Source organism: Rhea americana, unplaced genomic scaffold (genome assembly GCF_003343005.1).
Source record: "Rhea americana isolate MKP2758 unplaced genomic scaffold, rheAme1 scaffold_18, whole genome shotgun sequence".
Taxonomy (NCBI): domain Eukaryota; kingdom Metazoa; phylum Chordata; class Aves; order Rheiformes; family Rheidae; genus Rhea; species Rhea americana.
The window spans coordinates 1,738,219-1,756,735 of NW_028185927.1; the positions used below are offsets into that span (position 1 = coordinate 1,738,219).

Below are 18,517 nucleotides of genomic sequence, written 5' to 3' on the forward strand. Positions count from 1 at the left end.
ATGGCTGGCATGAAGGTTACAGTAACATGTCCAGAATACAGTAACATGTCCAGAATGCTGTGTTTTAATTCCAACAGTTTTCAATATCAAATAAGATATTCATCACTACACTTAACTCACTTGACTCTAATTAGAACTTATCAAACCCAAAAAATTAGTTTTAGGGGTTTTTTTTGTGAAAGGAATCATGCCCACCTTCAGTAACAAAGGCTACAGCGTGAGCAGCAAATCCCAATGCTAATGAAATCCTGCAGGTTCAGAAGTTTCTACTGTTCTTAAGAAACATTTGCTTAGACTGGAGTTATGAATTATAGCTACCCTCGTTAAGGTGGAATTGGACTTAATAACTTAAGAGTAACACCACTGGTTTACAACGTTCTGCTAACGGGTCTGTTGAGAGGACGGCAGTTCTTTTTACTAACTAAATTGTATTCACCTTATGAAGAAAAAGAATTGGCCCCTTCGCTATATAAGTTTTGCCTTCCCACCAACTTGTTCATACAGTATCTAATACAAACAGACATCAAGCCCTTAGTGCATGTTTTCCTTTGTCTCTATTTAATATCCTTTAGAGCACCACAAAGCTGTCTCTGAACTTTTTCCTCAGGTTCCTCTTGTCGAGATCCCTTCAAACTAGCAGCACCACCTCACACTGGGGGACGGGGACGGTGGGGTTAGGGAGGGCTACGATTGTGAGACTTTTTTAATTCGGTCTGGAGAGACAGAAGAGAGACGGACTCCACAATCCAGGAGGGTCTTCTCCACACCTATATTCTCATGATCGACATGAATTACCTGCTCGAAAGACGTCTCAGTTCCCATCAATCTCAAAGCACACCAAGAACAGCCTATGAAGGATGAGCACCTAACCAGCACTCAGACGTATGAATTCAGTTAATTTCTTCTCATAGTGTATGGCATAGAGTGTATCAAGAGAAATAGAATACGTAGAGTTAAGCTTTATTTCTTTTCTCTACATTTTTAGAAAGTTGAAAGTTTCACACACGGTAAAAAGTTTAATAATCCCTAAAAAATTGGTTACATGCACTCCCTTAGGCAGACTTACACTTCTCTCCAGGTTTGTGTCATGTACGACAGAGTAATTTCTATCTAGCTATGTGGTGTCAAATAATTAGATATGAGGGTTTTTAAATGCTGCTCATAATTTTCAAGTGTTTATGGCTGACATTTTATTTTCCTGTTTAATTTTTAGTAATTTTAAATGAGAAAAGTTCTGCACCGAGCTCTACAGAAAAAAAAACAGACTTCTTTCTGCATTATAGACATTTTATTACAGCAAATATTCTGACTGTTCCTCATCATTAATAGCATCATAAAATAAAGAATCTTACTATTTTGTAACTAAAAATTTGTAAAATATTACAAGGAATAAATACTTTTCAAAGATTCCACTAAAAATACAGCAACTCACAACCCCCCTTTAAGCTATCAGAGGGTCTTGCAAAGAAAAAGGTCTACCATCATTACCTACAGGTTCATGAGAGCGAGTCAGTATGACAGAATTAACAGCTTTCAGCTATAAAATTACTAATTCCAGTAATACAGTACATTAAACATGCCACTTGAGATATATGCCAACTTATACTACCACATATGGCATATCTATCTAATTATCACAGTTTCTGTTTTCATATGCAGAGCTGTTCTAGTTTTTAAACAATGTGTCAAAATGCACCATTTTATCTGAAAACATGATAAGACTGAGAAACAGTTTCGGCAGAAAAAGCTATCTTTTATAATATCAGTAGGTCAATACTGTATTTTTAATATACTGTAAACTTAAAATTGCTAATGCATGAAAAAGCAAAAAATCCAAACAAATCTCAAAACCCAGTATCAGAACAACTCTTTTTAATAATGCTTTTTTTTTTTATTAATAAGAACAAGTTAAGATGCATATTAACGTCTAATACTAACTTTTTCAAAGTTAGTATTTTCAATTGTTAGTTTTCCCTTCAAGTCTTTAATTTGCCTATTAACATATTAAGTCTTAACTGAGGATGGACAAATAGAACAATGAAGTCAGTCATTGTTCCATTTTGCATTTGTGATTTAAAAAAAGTATCGTGAAGTAGCACTTGTGCAGACATCAGCGGTAGTGAAGACAGACTTCGCTTGTGTTCTTCCTTCATGTGCAATCTGACCTCACTCAACACAATCGCTATTGCAGAATCATACATTCTAATTGCAGTTCAATACAAATCATGCGCTGAATATTTGATTTCAGACTCCCCAGCTGGTGCTCGGTGTCACTTCAGCTGTTCAGAGTTTTTTTTTTTTTTTTTTTTTAATGCTTCTTTGTGTAAATAAGCGAAGATCTCACACATAATTAGCATGGAACATTACATAGTCTTAATCTCTCCTTTTGCAACTTGTAAACAGCACCATGTATTTTTATACAATGGAATCAAGATGTGTATGGAAACAAAACAGAAACATCTCAGTAATCAAACAGCTATTTCACAATATTTCCAAATACTTGGGTTCTGTTCAGAAATAAAAAAATAAACGTAAATATACCCCAATCAGTCTTCAACTGTCTTTCTGACCACGTCTCCCTCAATCCTCATGAGTTGTGGGAGTTTTTTCAATTACTGATTTCAGTAGAAAGCAGACAATATCACTATCTTATTCTAAAAATACATATTAAGAGTATAAGTAAAATAAAAACTTGCAAGAATTTATTTAAGCAGCACTGCCAGGTGCTTTCTTTCCTGTTCGTTTTTAAATAACCATCAAATCCTTGCATCTGCAATTACCTTTACAGACATTTACTGGGCTCAAAGATAACACATGCAAAATTAACGTTCAATTTCGTTGCTGAATCAATTAATGAAAGGTGTCAGATTCTGAACACTAATCCTGAAACTTTTCTTTAACTCTATTTTCAATAAATAAATTAGAGCAAGTGAAGGGAGAAATTTCTGTAAAAATAGTCTTGTTTAAGCAACTGGGTTATCCAGAGGATCGCAAAACTCAAAACATTCCAACTTTTTTCCTCATTCCAAAACAAAATGGTGTGTGTGTGTGTGTGTGTATATATATTCGATTTTCCATACTTCATGATATTTCAGTCTCCTCCTCAATAAAAAGTCCAAATTATCTGTTTAAAAATTAAGTCAAAATATTCTATTTAATGATAACTAAAAATAGGAGAATTTGACTTCAGGAGTCCTTTTTTGTTAAGTCAAAATGCCAATATTTCCTTAGATTTTATTTTAAAAATTTTACATTTACCTTTTACCCTTTTAGATTAGAAACTTAACAGATCCTCTCAACAACTGTTTATGTATTTTAGACAATTCAAATTCATATTTCTTCATGAATTCTGATTTCTATCAAATCTAACAATGATAGTAGTATGTTGGAACAAAAAAAGAAATGTAACATTTCTAACAAAAGCAGTTACTTACAAACCAAAATAGAGTCTACAAAATGTTTATTTTGAAGAGTATTTGTAACTGATTCTCAATTTAAGTCTTCTCTTTTAAAATAGATGTTTTGGCAAAAGTAGCATGCATTAACATAAAACCAGTATTTTCCTACACAAAATTACTTAAATGACTAAATAGATTTACAAATATATTAAAAAGCCCATTTATCATATAAAAAGATACATAATTATTCTTTTAGGATCAGAAAACCTAGCTGTATGCTTTAAGTAAAGCCAAAGAACACCAGTAAAGATAGTTACAAAAATAGTATTAGTTATATATAGCACATTTTTATGATTTGTCCTGCTTTTGGCATTAGTAGAGGGTTGCATTTCTGCATTAAAAAATGAAAGGAAGTTTTAAAAGAACAACGTAATTTCTATTTCAAAGAGACACTGAAGTAAAAGAAAGGGTATAAAACTCTTACCCTATGAAAGAATATGTATATTTGTTCATGCAATAATCTGTATTATAAACCTATTTTTTATAAGCATCTGATTACAACTGGAAAAATACTGAAAGCATCCTACATGATTCTCATCAAGGCATAAGTGTTACTCTTGTATTAGTTTTTTTATTTGACAATATTAAAATTGAATATAGAAGAAACATATTCCCAAATACATACTCAAACAGCCCTATCCATCTGAGATGATTTCAGTTAAAATTGTTTGTAAGCCTAAAAAGTGGTGAGAACACACCTTTCCTCAGAGAAAGGTAGCAATAACGTTAAACTTCCACAGATGAGCATCAGGAAAATAGTATTTGCTAGACAAAAGAAAGTGTTTATAAAGCAACAAGTCTTTCACCAAAATCTTGAACTTTTCTAAGGGAGCTTTTGTAGAATTTTTTTTTAATACTCACTGCTCTCCCTATATGAAAAATGCACCAGATTGGGGCTATACAGACTGGGTGCATATTTCAACTTGTGCAAACTCAGTACTTACCTGAATTTAATATCTGCATAGAGAAACTGCTGGCAATTTTAGTCTTCACTCACTTTCCTGGAAGGCAGTGGCAAACAAGAAAGAAAATCTCACTTTGCCTTTATCCTCGTAAGACAAAAGAAATGGAACTTGAATTCCTTTTTTGCTGAAAGCAATAGAACAGCAGCAATGGAAAGATGCAAGAACAGTATCTTGCAGTCCTATCCTATACTAACAAAGAGTCTGGACAAATTTAGAGAATGCGTAACTTTGGTGGAATGTTTGATCACAAAAAACATAGCAGGAAGCAAAGTTTCAGAATTTTTATTAGTTCTAGAAATTCTTTGCCTTTGTGAAGTTCTACTTACCACCCAATCTGCATTCTTTGGATTGAGAATGATGGATACATTTTACTGGCAAAATTCCATTTTGAATGGCAAATATAAAGAAGATTAAAAAAATAATGTTAAGGTATGTTAAACCACTCAAGAAATAAACTGCAGATTTTCCATTGTTTAGAACACGCTGAACTACAGCTATTAAGATTCAAAGTTCTTAGACAAAAACTTGAAATTCTTTAAATATTTCAATTTTTAATATTAAAGTTTTTTTTTTTTTTTATCAGACTGAATCAGATCCTTTCTCAAAAACACAGCAACATACACAAAATAATTTTCAGACAAAATAGATCTTTCCAAAGATATTCAGCGTTTCTAAAATGGCCTGTCCAGCAAGATTCTTCAATTTCCTTTGTGGAAGGGGCAACTACAGGGGATATCCTACAGCCTGAGGTACATGACACCAGCAAGCTATTTCTACCCAGAGGATCTACACCATACTTGATTACTTTTTTATCCCCTCCAAAAAACCCCTCTTTTCTTCTAAAGAAGGAAAAAGGAAATTGGGCAAATTATTACCCCTCAGAAGGAACCATTTAAATACTATGTGAAAACTGCTATACTCTAAAGGGGATTAATATAATCTGTTTAAAACTGAGTGAAACTTTAAAAACAAGTGAAGCTTCAGTATGAAGAGAGATAAAGTCTACTTAAACATTCAACGTATCTTGGTCTTTCCCTCTAGAGGGTCACCTATGAGGATTCCAGAATATTTGTTTATCTGAATCCACATTATTGCTGTCACATGGATCTCTTCCTTTATATATTGAGAACAGCTCACATAAAATATGCCATTGTTCACTCTTGATTTGCCCCATAAACTGTATTACAATCCAGTAGATATATACTAACAGTATTTTTCCTCAGTTCGCATTCCAAAATTACACATATTTCTAGATCTACATTGTGCACTACAAATATGAAATTTATATTAATTCCTGAGACACTCTTTATTTTAAATATATGTACATAGACTTGAATATCAGAGAGTGATATCAGCTTATCTGCTGAGTGATATCAGCTTATCTGCACCTCCCAAGTAAGCATGCAATATGAAAACCTCCTCATAAAAAAGATGCTACTAATATATGCAGTATATAAAAAGCCCCACCTGCTCCTCAGATCCTTAAACCCTACAAAATCCTTAGTTCTGTCTTCATGGAATCTTTAGCAGGGAAAAAAGATCCAAGTTCACTGCCACGCTTAACTACAGGAAGCATTATGAACACCTGTTCTCATCTCCTATGCAAGAACAACATTTCGCAGGAAAAAAAATCCTACATAACCTCAAGAGCCTGTTTAACTGTATACATACTTTTAGGAAAAGGTCATTAAATTTTAACTGAAAGACCAGCAATAAAAATACCACAACACTTAGCCATCACTTTCAGAAATTTGCATTGGGAAAAATAAGGCATCCAAATGAGAACTGGCCATTCTGGTAAAAAGCCAAGTCCTTTAAAGATAAATACAAAAACAAATAATAAAAAAGTCAATGATCTTCAGACAGCCATTATAAAGATGCCAAAATTCATAAACTAAACCTGTAGTTATTTACTTAAAAAAAAAAAAAAAAAAAAACTATAAAGGACAAATAAATAGGTAAGCAACTACAAAATTATTTTTATTTCAAACACATGTATGTGTGTTGAAGAAAAGATATATTTCAAGGGACGTATTTTATAATTAAAACTAACTATATATTTTGTGCCCATCTTACCTGTGGCATCCTCCAAATCATGAAGTGCTATGCTACTGAAGTGTCAAAAACAACCGGAAATATTTCTACATCAAAAAGCACATGTTTTTTTCAAAGTAAAAACGATCAAAATTCTAAGTTTAACTCGTTGGAAAATATAGACACAGAAGAATAATTAGTGACCAATCATCAAGTTACCATTTTGAAGACAAACTAGAAATATATTATTCCATTAAAATGCTGACTTTGCTACCCGATATACTGTGTGTCCCTTCAAGACGAGAAGGTTATAAGAGAAATCTGCACAGACTTTTTTTTTTTTTTTTTAAGGAACATGAAGCATAAGGGATGACAAATATAGCCATCCATTATACTGAACCACTCAAAAATATACAAGTCTAGTGCTCTGAGGCTAATGTCATTACTAATTTCTACATATACTTAAAAAATACACTTTTTAACACCTTAACTAATTTAAAACCCAGCTACCTGAAGAACTCCTTGCTTTCCTCTTCTAAATAGAAGCTATTCAGGAAAAGAACTTATGACGAACTCACGAATGAGAAGCTGCTCATTCCACACAGTATTTTCCCTTTTTAAAGGCCCTTTCCTGTCAAACCCTAAGAGTCTGCTTATCACATACAATTGGTTCCATCTTTGTTCCAACTATTTGGAATCAATTCATCATAAAAAAAAGTATTTTATCTATTAAACGCATCATGTTGGCACACACTAAAGCAGCCAGTCCTAGCAGTAGATACATATAGAACTAAAATGCAGTTTATGAATTTTTTATTATTGTTAAAAGCAGTGCAAAGACTAGATGAGCACTTGGCATTATCACCAACCTAAATAAAAATTTATATTCCTGAAGTAAATCTTTCTGAATCTGATGGGGGTTCCCCCCCCCTTTTTTTTTTTTTTTTGGGGGGGGGGGGGGGGGGAGCACTACACCATGCTAAAAATCACACACTGGTTGAGGAAGAGTAATCCAACAACTAGTAGACATGAAAGTGTGCTACACTGCACAGCAAGAGACTCACGTTAGGAAGTGATACAACTATAAGGAGTTTCTTGGGAATCCAATTTTTATTTTAGATTGACAGAGCTGCCAAGTGTCCATCCAATACAGTAAGTAAAGGACATACAAAGTGTGCACACACACATGCAAGATGGAAAACAAATTCCATACACATCCTTTGTCCGTTTTCCCATTACAATAAATCAGAAATTATTTTTATAAAGCTTTAAGGCATCTAGTAGCAGCACTTTGTTGCAGACCTTTGAAAATCAGCACAGACAGAATGCCAGAAGAGCCTCATCGTTCCACAGAATTTCTCTTCATATCCAGGTCAATAAACTGCTAAGTAACAGCTACTTCCCTTTTCTTTTTTGTGTTTCTCAGGTAAACTGTTGATAGACTGCCAGTTTACAACCAAACAGAAATACTCCGTAATTCCAGCTGAATGCGGGTGCCAAAAGAGTAACCGCTGCAGCACCTGAATTGCTGCTACTACTACACACTGTTCTAGATACACTCAGAAAATGCCAGATTACAGATGGGGACAAAATGTAAGCTTCAACTAGACCAAGCTCCAACTAGGCATATAGCACATGGCCCAACTGGCCTCGTCTCCTTCCTCTTCCATCACAAGCCACTCAGTGTAGTTACTCCTTGGTAACTACAGGACCTGACAGAGTTTAATTCTTTATGCATTCTGGATGCTCAGTGTAGCCAACTGAATGGTCATGTGTCACTTCCTACTTTTCCAGTGCATCACGTTATAACGTATGTTACTGAAAATATTTATATGAAGACTCCACAGCTATATTCAGTTAACTATTTTATTTTCTCCCCTACACTTTGAAGAGTAGAGTTTATAACACATTAGGAAAATGTTAAATTGCTGCTGCCTCTGATCATCTGATTCTCTATAGAGAATTTTTCCCCCATACTGTAAAGAAAGAATCTTTCAAAAAAAATGAAGTCACTGTTCAAAAATAAAATAAAATACATATACATACAAATCTTCCAAGAGCTTTGGAGGTGCGCACTATGGTTCTTGAGTCAAGCAAACAGGTGTCACTCTATGATGTGGGGGAAAATAGTACAAATGTGTGAAGCTCTTTATGTGGGAAATTACAAGAGAGTTAAATGGCACTGAGCAAGGCACAAAAAAGTGCTTTTAAAATAGAAACAAGGGAACATGCAGAGAACCTCAGTATCTAATTTAATTAATGATTGAGAATGCAAAGGCTCCAACTGGTGAAACATTAGCAGCAGCCATGAATTTCACTGTAGTTCTGTATAACAAGTAATCTTACCTGAGTGATTCTCAAAAAAATGTCAACACATCGATTGTATTTTTCATCTGATCCTGTCAATGCTGAGATGACAGGCCCTGCAGGATGCAGTGAGAGATCAATGATGAAAAACAGATGTTTAGTCTTTTCACAATCAAAACCTAGAAGACCAGGCAAATATGAAATTTTGTCTGAGACCTAGGCTTCCTTATATATAGCAAACCCTAGTTTTACATAATTACTTTCATATACATGAACTGACAACTATATTCCTTCCTCCCTTAGAAGGGACGAAAACACTGGACCCTCAGATTATTCATATTACCAACATAAAACTTTAAACCTTGTCCCTAACAAGCAGACACTGTTCTTTCAAGCACTATTTGGTCACGTAGCTAGGTATTTATATCAGCTATTTTATACATTAACATATGTACACCATGGTCTTTCCTGAAGGAGGCCTAATTTTGTCCACCAATTACACAGAATACTTAAACCTTACATAAACTCAAATGCAATTCAGAAGTCAAGAAGAGTAATGCACAGATATACTGCACACAACTAGTTCAAATGGGGAGCAATAAATTCGAAGTTAAAAATGTATGTTAGCATGTAAAGATGGAAGCTGCCCGACTTCCACATACTTACTTCCAAATATTGTCTTAAACTAGCACTTCAATCAGACCAGTTATATACTTCCAAATGCAGTTTAGTGCTTGGATATAATCAACAAGAACAGAACATTCAATATTAGGTAATCGCCAATCAGATGCAATCACAATTAATGATCAAATGTATTATAAAAAAGACAAGTTATATCAAGTATGATATAGTAAAAACAAGCTAATATAGGGGAAAACGTAGATAGTTGACATTTTATTAACTATTAGAAATAGTTAAAATTTCTATTATAAATTAGTGGAAGTTTAAAATAAAAAGTATCTTGACAACCATTTATTTTCTTAATGAAAGTATAAGCAATGTAATTAAGCCCATAATGCTATGAATAATCACAATTTGCAATGTGGATACCTCAGAAATCAACAAAAAGATAGAATGGACGCTTACAAAATAGTAATGTAACATTCAAAAGATCTCTAGGCCAAATTTTGTTTAGATGCTTCTTTGGAGGGATGGAAAGACAGAATGGCCCTAAATATCAAGAAGAACATAAGCAAATTGATAAATTTCCTAAAGCTGTGCCATGCAAGCAAGGAGAAGATAGTACTATCTCTACAGTTAAGTAAATTAACAGACTCGCACACTCACAGAGTACACATCTATTCTGCCAAATAAACGAATTCCACTTTTATCCATTTCCATGTTACTACCTGTCTTGAAAAGAATCGCAAGACTGAGCTAACCAGCACAAGCATCTAATGCACCTCGTTACAGAGCTTACTGTAGTACACTAGAAAGCCATACAAAATGCAAATGTAAAAGGATTTTTCAAATTGAAACAGAAGTATAGGTAACTTTCTATTAATCATTTAAGTTTATTGACTCTCCTCCCATTCCATTTGCTTGAACAATATGGCCATCTTTATTTACAGACAACTATATTTGCTGTCAAAATAAACACAAATATATTTTGGTAAGCCCCTTATAATACTGACATTCAGAAATCATGTTTATCAGCTTCATTACCCAAAGACATATTTGATAAACAGCAAAAATATATTACTGTTTTAAATTAATGTATATTAAAAATTTTAGACTAGTGTCGAACAAATCCAATCACAAAATCAAAAGGTCTACCTACAAACATGATTATCAATAAGACTCAAAAAAACAGCCTTTCCATTTCTGGTATGTATTGCATTTTATACCATGACACTGCAGCCTCTGAGGGTCAGATTAATTAAGATCAACAGCAGCTGCAGTGCAACGTGAGACGCACACTGCCATAGCTCTTGCCGGTCCAGCCCAATTACCTGCAGCATTCCAACACTGGACAACTGACAACTACTACGCTTCTTTACCAACTCATTAACTCCCACTGGTCTACTGATAAATGTTAAAAACAAACTAACCTCTTTTTAAGATGGACTGCAATGCTGACTGCACCTGCTGCGAGCTGCAATGATGAATCCCAGAGAGATGTTTGTCAGTCAGATCTCTACAGATGTTGTTTAACTTTATGCTACAGCTGTATCCAAAGATGGAAATGAGAGAATAATCAGGCACAAACCCTCCTCCCAAACCTCTCTAGGCTCTATTTCTAATAGACTAGTCTAACAAATTCACTAAAGCAAAGGTTTTCTTTCAAATACTGATTATAGATTAAATTAAATTCTGCGGTCAACTAGAGAGCAGTATCTTAGCTGATTCAATTAATTAATGAAGAAACAAGATCACTAAGATTCTTTGAAAAAGGTATCACATTATAGATTACATCCACTTTTTAAAAAAGTGAATGGATCTTTTACTGCACAAGGGAGAAGAGAAAAAACAAGAGAGTCACACTTTCCCTAATTATAATTTTAAAATACTAGATCCAACAGCTACATTATGAAGAACATCCATTAAAATTCTAATTATTCTGCAAAATACCATTGAAATATCATACGGAAATTTTAAGCTCTCTGAAATATTCGTCAGTTTATATAAACTTTTTTTTATAAAAAGGAAAATAGCATAAGTTCAGAACGTGTAAGTCCAGAAAACAGATAATCCCAATGAATATTCACTTACAGAGGTCTCAACTTTATCAAAAAACCAAATAATACTGTCATTAAAAGTGCTTTCGTCCACACATAGGTTTTCTAGTCTATTGAGCATCACTTTTTTCTCTGATTACACTGACAATCACCAGAACAAAGTTGAAAACGATGGAATACAGCATTTCCTTGTGATGACTGCAGCCACGTTTTGTTCTTTATTTTGTCAAACAAGCACACATATAGTTAGACTGTATCAGCTACAGTCAAACTAAACATTCCTGCTATAGCACAAGTTGTTTTAAATCTTTCCTACTCAAGCAAAAGACAGAGTATTTTCTTCTAAATCAAAGCCTTCTACTAGGTAAAAGTTTACTCAGTCATTCGTATAAATAAGTTCCTATCTGTAGAAGAAACTGGTGCAAAATTCCTACTGAAATTTTTGTTTAAAATTGCTCTAAACCTTACAAAGAAGTTGCTAAGTGATGGTACACTAGGTGAATTAAATATGTAACAATCCCAAGATTGTACTCAACATGTATTCAGTGGCAGCTTCCTTTTCAATGTAAAGTATTAAGGATCTGCTAGCTAACAAGCTAACTATTTTTTTAATTCTGTTCCAGTAACTAGGCAACTGACAACTGTCCAACTGAGAATTATCTTTCTGAACAGCTGGCAATCAACACTTGAGGTTTCTTTTTCTTCCCCTGCACTAGAAAAAAGACCAAAAATTACAGTTATTTTATAAACCTACGCAGTTCTAAAGATTCTACCTCAGAAATCTCTACTCACACAAGTAGTCATTCCCCCAGTTTCATTATCCCCAAAGTTACTCCTATAAGTAAATGTTTACAAGAGAATTTGAAAAGCTTAGCTTTGCCTGTATGAAGTCTTTAGTTAGCTATTGGCAACACTTGAGAAAAAAATCTAAAGTATCAAGAGTGAGATGCATTTATGTATGACAAATCATCTTCAAGAAACCATGCAACAGAGAGCTATTTTTTTTTTTTTTTAACTCCATTACTTTCACTTCTACAACTCAAAAAGTAGGATTTCACTTCAACATTGTTTCAAGTGTTGATTTTTAAAACAGTGATTCCTCTTCCCATGAGACTTTGGATTATTTCTAGGAGTTAGAAAATATTACATGATAATTCCTTTCTTATATAAAGGGAAAAATAATAGTGAGTCAAGCTTGATATATTATACCTTCACCTTACCTTCGAAGTTTAATGTGAGCAATAAAGCCAGAAAGTTGATTTATTTATTTTAAATTCTTGTCAAGTTGTGTTATTATACACTCAATGTATTTGAAAGGTCTTTAAGAGTCAGAATAAGATACTTTTCAAAACGACACTTGCAGAAATGTTAAGTAGATGGTATTCTATAATTCGTGGATGTTTCGCAAAAAAATCTGATACTCAAGCTCAAGAAAAACATCTCGAATACAAATCCCTTGGTAAAAATATAGCACAGCCACACAATACTTCATACATAGTTTGTATGGGGCAGGGGAGGACCCCCCCCCTTTTGTATTCTCCAAACATTTAAATGACTTCTAATTAGAAAACTATTATAAAAACAAAAGTGCTAGTCTTTGGTTAAAAGTAGTGAAACCTTATCCCCATTTAATTATGTGTTTATTAATCTTTGTTCTTAATATGATCTAATTTAAGTACACACATGACTTCATATTCCAATAAATTGAAAAACACTGACCGATCTCAAATTCACTCAAGCACCCAGTTGAGAGCAGGCAAGATCCTGTTGCAAGATAAACAACATGATGCGATGTAACATAATTTTGCGTGTGTGTGTGTGCGCGCGCGAGTATGTGTGTATGAGAGAGAGAAACAGAGACACAGAGACAGCACATGCGGGAAAGTATTTGCAATGGAAAAAAAAAAAACATATACCCAAAGTAGTTTTCAGTCCAGTGCTCACTATAATTCAGAATGGAGAAACAGTAAGACAATGAGACCTTAATACAACAAAATGTGTTAACCGCTAACTCTTACTATATAATTTGAAATAAAACCATGCATAAAAAATAGCTTCACAGAATGGCCACTTTCCTTATGATGCTTACTTCAATAATATTAAAAGTAGTATGCTATGTCCACATTTAAATTTTGGACCAGAATCTACTTTCCAATATACACTCTGAACTTCTCTGCAGAAAAGATCAGTTCCTATTATTTTTAATGCAGGGCATATTTTGCCAGTTTAACTTCAGTTCCATTCATCTAGAAGAACAAGCCTGAACAGGAAAGAATCCAGAATAGACTAAGCAAAATAACCAAAGTCAAGTAACAGAAGTCCAGATAATTAGAAAAAGTCAGCTGGTAACCTAAAAAAAACCAATGGATTGTGTACTGGAAAAATAAGACTGTAGTAAACAACAATAGTATGTATTGCTTCCTACTTTGTTAACTAAAATGTTCAGTAAAAACAATGCTTTTTTCCTTCAATTTTCTGTAATTAGAGCTGCCATGTAATTCTTCAGTAATTATGTCACCTTTTAATGCACAAAACCAGGAATTCCAACAGAAATCAGTCTATATATCGAATCTCTGTATCAGAGAAAACTATTAGATCACAGAAATTACTCATAACTTCTGCATCGCAACCAACTTTCTTCTTTCCAAGCAACAACTTACTCAGACTATGCTAAAACTTGTTAGAATGACAAAAAAAGTTTCATAGAGACTTCAACTTCATAATGAGATGTATATTAAAACCATTTATAAACACAAAGAGAATGGACTAAGTAATTTCTATTCTGAAAATGGAATAATTATTTTAGAAACTTCCTAAGAAAAATAAGCCAAAACTTTGTACTTGCTATTTCACAAGGTTTATATTCCCTAATGCTATATGAGCATGAGAGTCTGGAAGAAACCCAAAAGTCATCAGCTTAGGGAATGCCAGGACCTCAGAAAATTCCACAGGCTCGTGGTCAAATGCAAACAGAAAGGCTAACAAGAGCTAGTCACACTAAAAACAGTTTGTCATACTGCTACCTGCTAAAGCGTGGCGCAGATATCATTCAAACTTTCTTAAATCATTAATTTTCTAAATGACACAATATGGCTGCAAATTCAAAACTGCATGAAGTCAAACTGGAATTTCATCTGCACCTGTTACAGTGAACCTGTATGAGTGTTGCTGCCATAGTTATTTATATTATTATTAGTATTAATTTTAAAAGGGCATCTGTCCATGTCACAAATATTCTTACTTCTATCATTCCAGCTTACTGATTTTTATTCTCCAAATAGTCCTGTACTGCTACTGCTGTATCTTTACAATTTGCTACACAAAAAAATATATAATTCTGATTTAATCAAAAAACAGAAGAACTATGCTAGACTCCTGAACAAAAAATCTAATCTTTGGAGTGTCCTTTCCAACTAAGTGTAAATAAACTACAGTTAAATGAAAAGGCATGTAATTTGGTATTTGGAATATCCTTCATAAACACCAATTTGCTGCAACATCCTTGCACATCTGATACTACCTCATGTATAATGCAAAAAATCTATTTCATTTTCTTCTATTGACAGTGAATTTAATTTACTATTGCAGCTCTTTTCTCAGATTATGTCATTAATTCTGCAATCAAGCTCCTTTGAATGCTTTTATTTCTTCGAGGAGTTTTTCACAATTCTACATTGATTTTTTTCCACCCTAACATACCTTTCAAAATAAAGGACAATGTTTTCTAACTTTCTCAAAGGGTAAAGAAAAGTTTTTTTTAAAAAAAAAAAGAAAGAAAAAAGGAACTCAAAAAGACAACAAGCATCATTCTTAAGCTCTATTTTTCAATAGAAAAACCTGCACTCATCATTTTAACCTGCAACATTTAAGTGTTATAAATCACTTTCATGAGAGAATTACAACAGGTGCATTAAAATTTCCGTATCAAAAAAAGCCATTTTAAATGGAATACAGCCTATTAATAAAAAATTATCTACCTATGCCTGACACTGAAGTTGGAAAACAGGAAAGTTAAATACTCAAGTGTTCTGCTCACATCCATACCAACTGTCTTCACTATTTCACAGAATTCAGTCATCTTGTTAAACTAGAACAAATGCAAAGCAGCTCTGCTTTTTCCAACAGGAAAGATTCAGTAGTATGCAGCCAACTCAATTCTATATCATCAGCTATTCTTGAAAATATCAGGATCAAAACACAAAAAAATTGTTAGCTCTGTTATAAATTTGCATCAATTAAAAAAGTCTTCTAGAACTAAGTTCAATTACAAAATGCTAATTTGTTAATCTTTAGGAAAAAAAAAGATTACTCAGTCACAGAAGCTAAAATATTATATAGTTATTTAAGAACTCAAGAAATTGTACTATGGAGAAATATTAAATAAGATATTATTGCTTATGTGCAAGTATTAAAAACTTGCTTCTTGCACATATAGTTGTTATAAAAACCACTTAATTTCTTTATTCATCCGAAGTATTTCATTTTTATAACAGAGTTTTCTTTCACCATCATGATAAACACAATATAAAGAAAATCTGAAGAGCAGCACTTGTCCTCTTTACTTCACTCCAGAGCCAGCGAACAAAGCAATGAAGCAGAAAGAAGGTACATAATGGATTTAAAGTAAATGGCCCATTCTTTAAGAAAGCAGCCACTCATTTTTACTCATTCTAGCTTAATTGTCATTACAATGTCTGGAAACTTCAAAAGGACAGTTATTTTAACACCAGCTGTCAAGTTGGTTCTGTAAAACTACATTTTTTAACACCAAAAAAATAAAAGCAATCAGAAAACACTGATGAAAATATTTTCTTGCAGAAACTGTAAACATCTTTAACCATATTTTAGTTGTTAGATTACTAGATCCCAGTCCATTCCATAGAGGAATTAAGACAGAATACATATATATACTATTACACTTCGTAATATACTTTTCTGCTAAATAACGTTTCCAACTGCATGGATGCTTACTCTTCAATACATCAAACACTGACATGTGCATATTTCCCTTGGGATTTAAAAATAAAGAATTGGCTGATTTTTGCACCTACCTGGGTAAAAATCTTTGGATTTAGACAGCTTGATGGTGGCCCCAGTCTCTTTCTGCAACTGAACAATTGTCTGTCCTCCCTTCCCAATTATAGATCCAGCAGCATAACTAGGTATGAGGACCTTTAGAAAATACTGGCCGTCCTCTGAAAAATTGAGATATGCATGGTTAAGTTGGTTTACAAACTTTTTATTTTTCTTCCCCAAACCCACAAATAAATAAAACGTTACATTTTTAAACCCACTAGCAATTCATGCATCCACATCTAACCAGTTGCGTCATTTTGCAAGACATGTTTGGACTATCTCTTTGCCATTTTAAATTATGTATATGTTTATTCTAGAAATTAAAGAATCCATATATATTCCTTAATTTGGTAAAAGAATAAGAACATAATCAAAATTATGTATTTCAGAAAGTGGAATTTTTCCAAATCTTCTGATGGTAACCATAGCACACCAGAATGAACAGATCCCTTTTAAAAATATAAAGCGCTGCACAAAAACGTGCCTAGTGACAACTACAACCTTGCTTGAAAATAAAGCAAAAGAAATGCCAAAACTAAGAAGGAATGAATTGTAAATACTGATGGGCTATTTGTTTGTCATTAGCAAACACATGAGAATAGCAATTAGCTATTGCCTGCATTCTTCTTAAGTGAGCAAAACGACTACTCTGCTACCAAATAACCCACCCAAAATGTGGGGTTTTATTCCAAGCATTTCAGCCACTGCCAAGAAAACAACTCAACATGGTGTGGACAGAATCACTTGCCTAAGTAATCCTGATGCATTCCTTTAGCACTTCTTAAGCGACAATGATCTCTTTTAAGCTCATTAATTAAAGGACATTAAGAAGAATTTTTCCCCATTGATCAGAAGCCTAAGTCACTTATTTTAAATACACTTAAAAGGTGAGAGATAGACAATGCCAATCCTCTACCCACCACTAGCATTAACGCACACAATCTGGAAATACATATGTGTGTGTGTGTATATATATACACACACACACACACACATACATACACACACGTATATATATGCGAAATGAATTGAGAAAATAAAAGGATTCCCAGTCTCAATCGGCAACTGAACAATTGCTTGTGCTCTCATCCCAGTTCTAAATCCAGCTACGCTGAAGTCTAGGAACCTTCAGTAACCGGCTCGAAAAAGTGCAAGACAATAAGGGTAGGTTGATTCCCAGACTTCTGTTCTCCCCAGTAATTAAGGCAATGTCCTTTCCCCCCCCCCCCTTTTTTTTTTTTTAATATCACAACGCTTTTATCATGGAATCTATTTTACAAAGTTTTTCTTTTTTGAACAAAAGGGGCAGATCCAAGTAGTTCACCTCACTTTTCTCATTCAAGACCATAAGCACCTTAAGCCGCCTATGTGTCACAACAGTGCCTATCCATATTAACATAACCGGCTGTACAAAGTACTATATATAGTTAGACCGCTGCTCCTCATATTGGTCAAATAAATTCACCTCTGCCTCGGTGCATTGTTATGATGATTCCAGTGCAAATGACTGGAGGAGATGCTGGTCCCGTTATAACTCATCTCATCCAGGAAGAGCAGGATGTTAACTAACAAGTCCCCGCACCAGGGAGACACCCCCCCCCAGCCACCCCTCAGCCTCGACAAGCCAAATCAATGCCGAATATACGCTGACAATAGAAGTGAGGCCAAGGAAAAGGAAAACACAGGGCAAGACTGAAAAGCAACTTGTGACCCAGAGGATGTGAAAGGAGGAAAGTGCGTTTACCGTTCTCCTTCCAGCTGCCATTTATTTCAGCCAATTGTTAAATGGACAAGGAAGATATCTGGGCTGCAGGAGCCCCTTGTTCTCCTTCCTAGTCTCTGTGGGGTCAAGGCTGTGCAGCCCCAGCGTGGATATTAAATAAAAAGCCTGGTAGATGCTGAAAACCGACGCCATTTTGATGAATGATAACATTAGAGAAACGGGGATGTTTGGGGAGCCGGGGGGGAGGCAGGCAGGTAGGGAAGAAGAGGTGGGTGG

The 18,517-nt window shown here is 34.1% G+C and overlaps 1 protein-coding gene across 1 annotated transcript in view; it reads right to left on the reverse strand.

Annotated features, from left to right (window-relative positions):
• NOVA1 (NOVA alternative splicing regulator 1) overlaps positions 1 to 17,917 on the reverse strand; it is a 150,648-nt gene extending 132,731 nt beyond the window's left edge. The window contains exons 1-2 of the mRNA XM_085301810.1: positions 17,848 to 17,917; positions 16,494 to 16,637 (exon numbers count right to left, since the gene is read on the reverse strand). Of these exons, the coding sequence (XP_085157936.1) occupies positions 16,494 to 16,637; positions 17,848 to 17,917 (214 nt within the window). The remainder of the gene's footprint in view (positions 1 to 16,493; positions 16,638 to 17,847) is intronic.
• Positions 17,918 to 18,517: the final 600 nt, after the last annotated feature.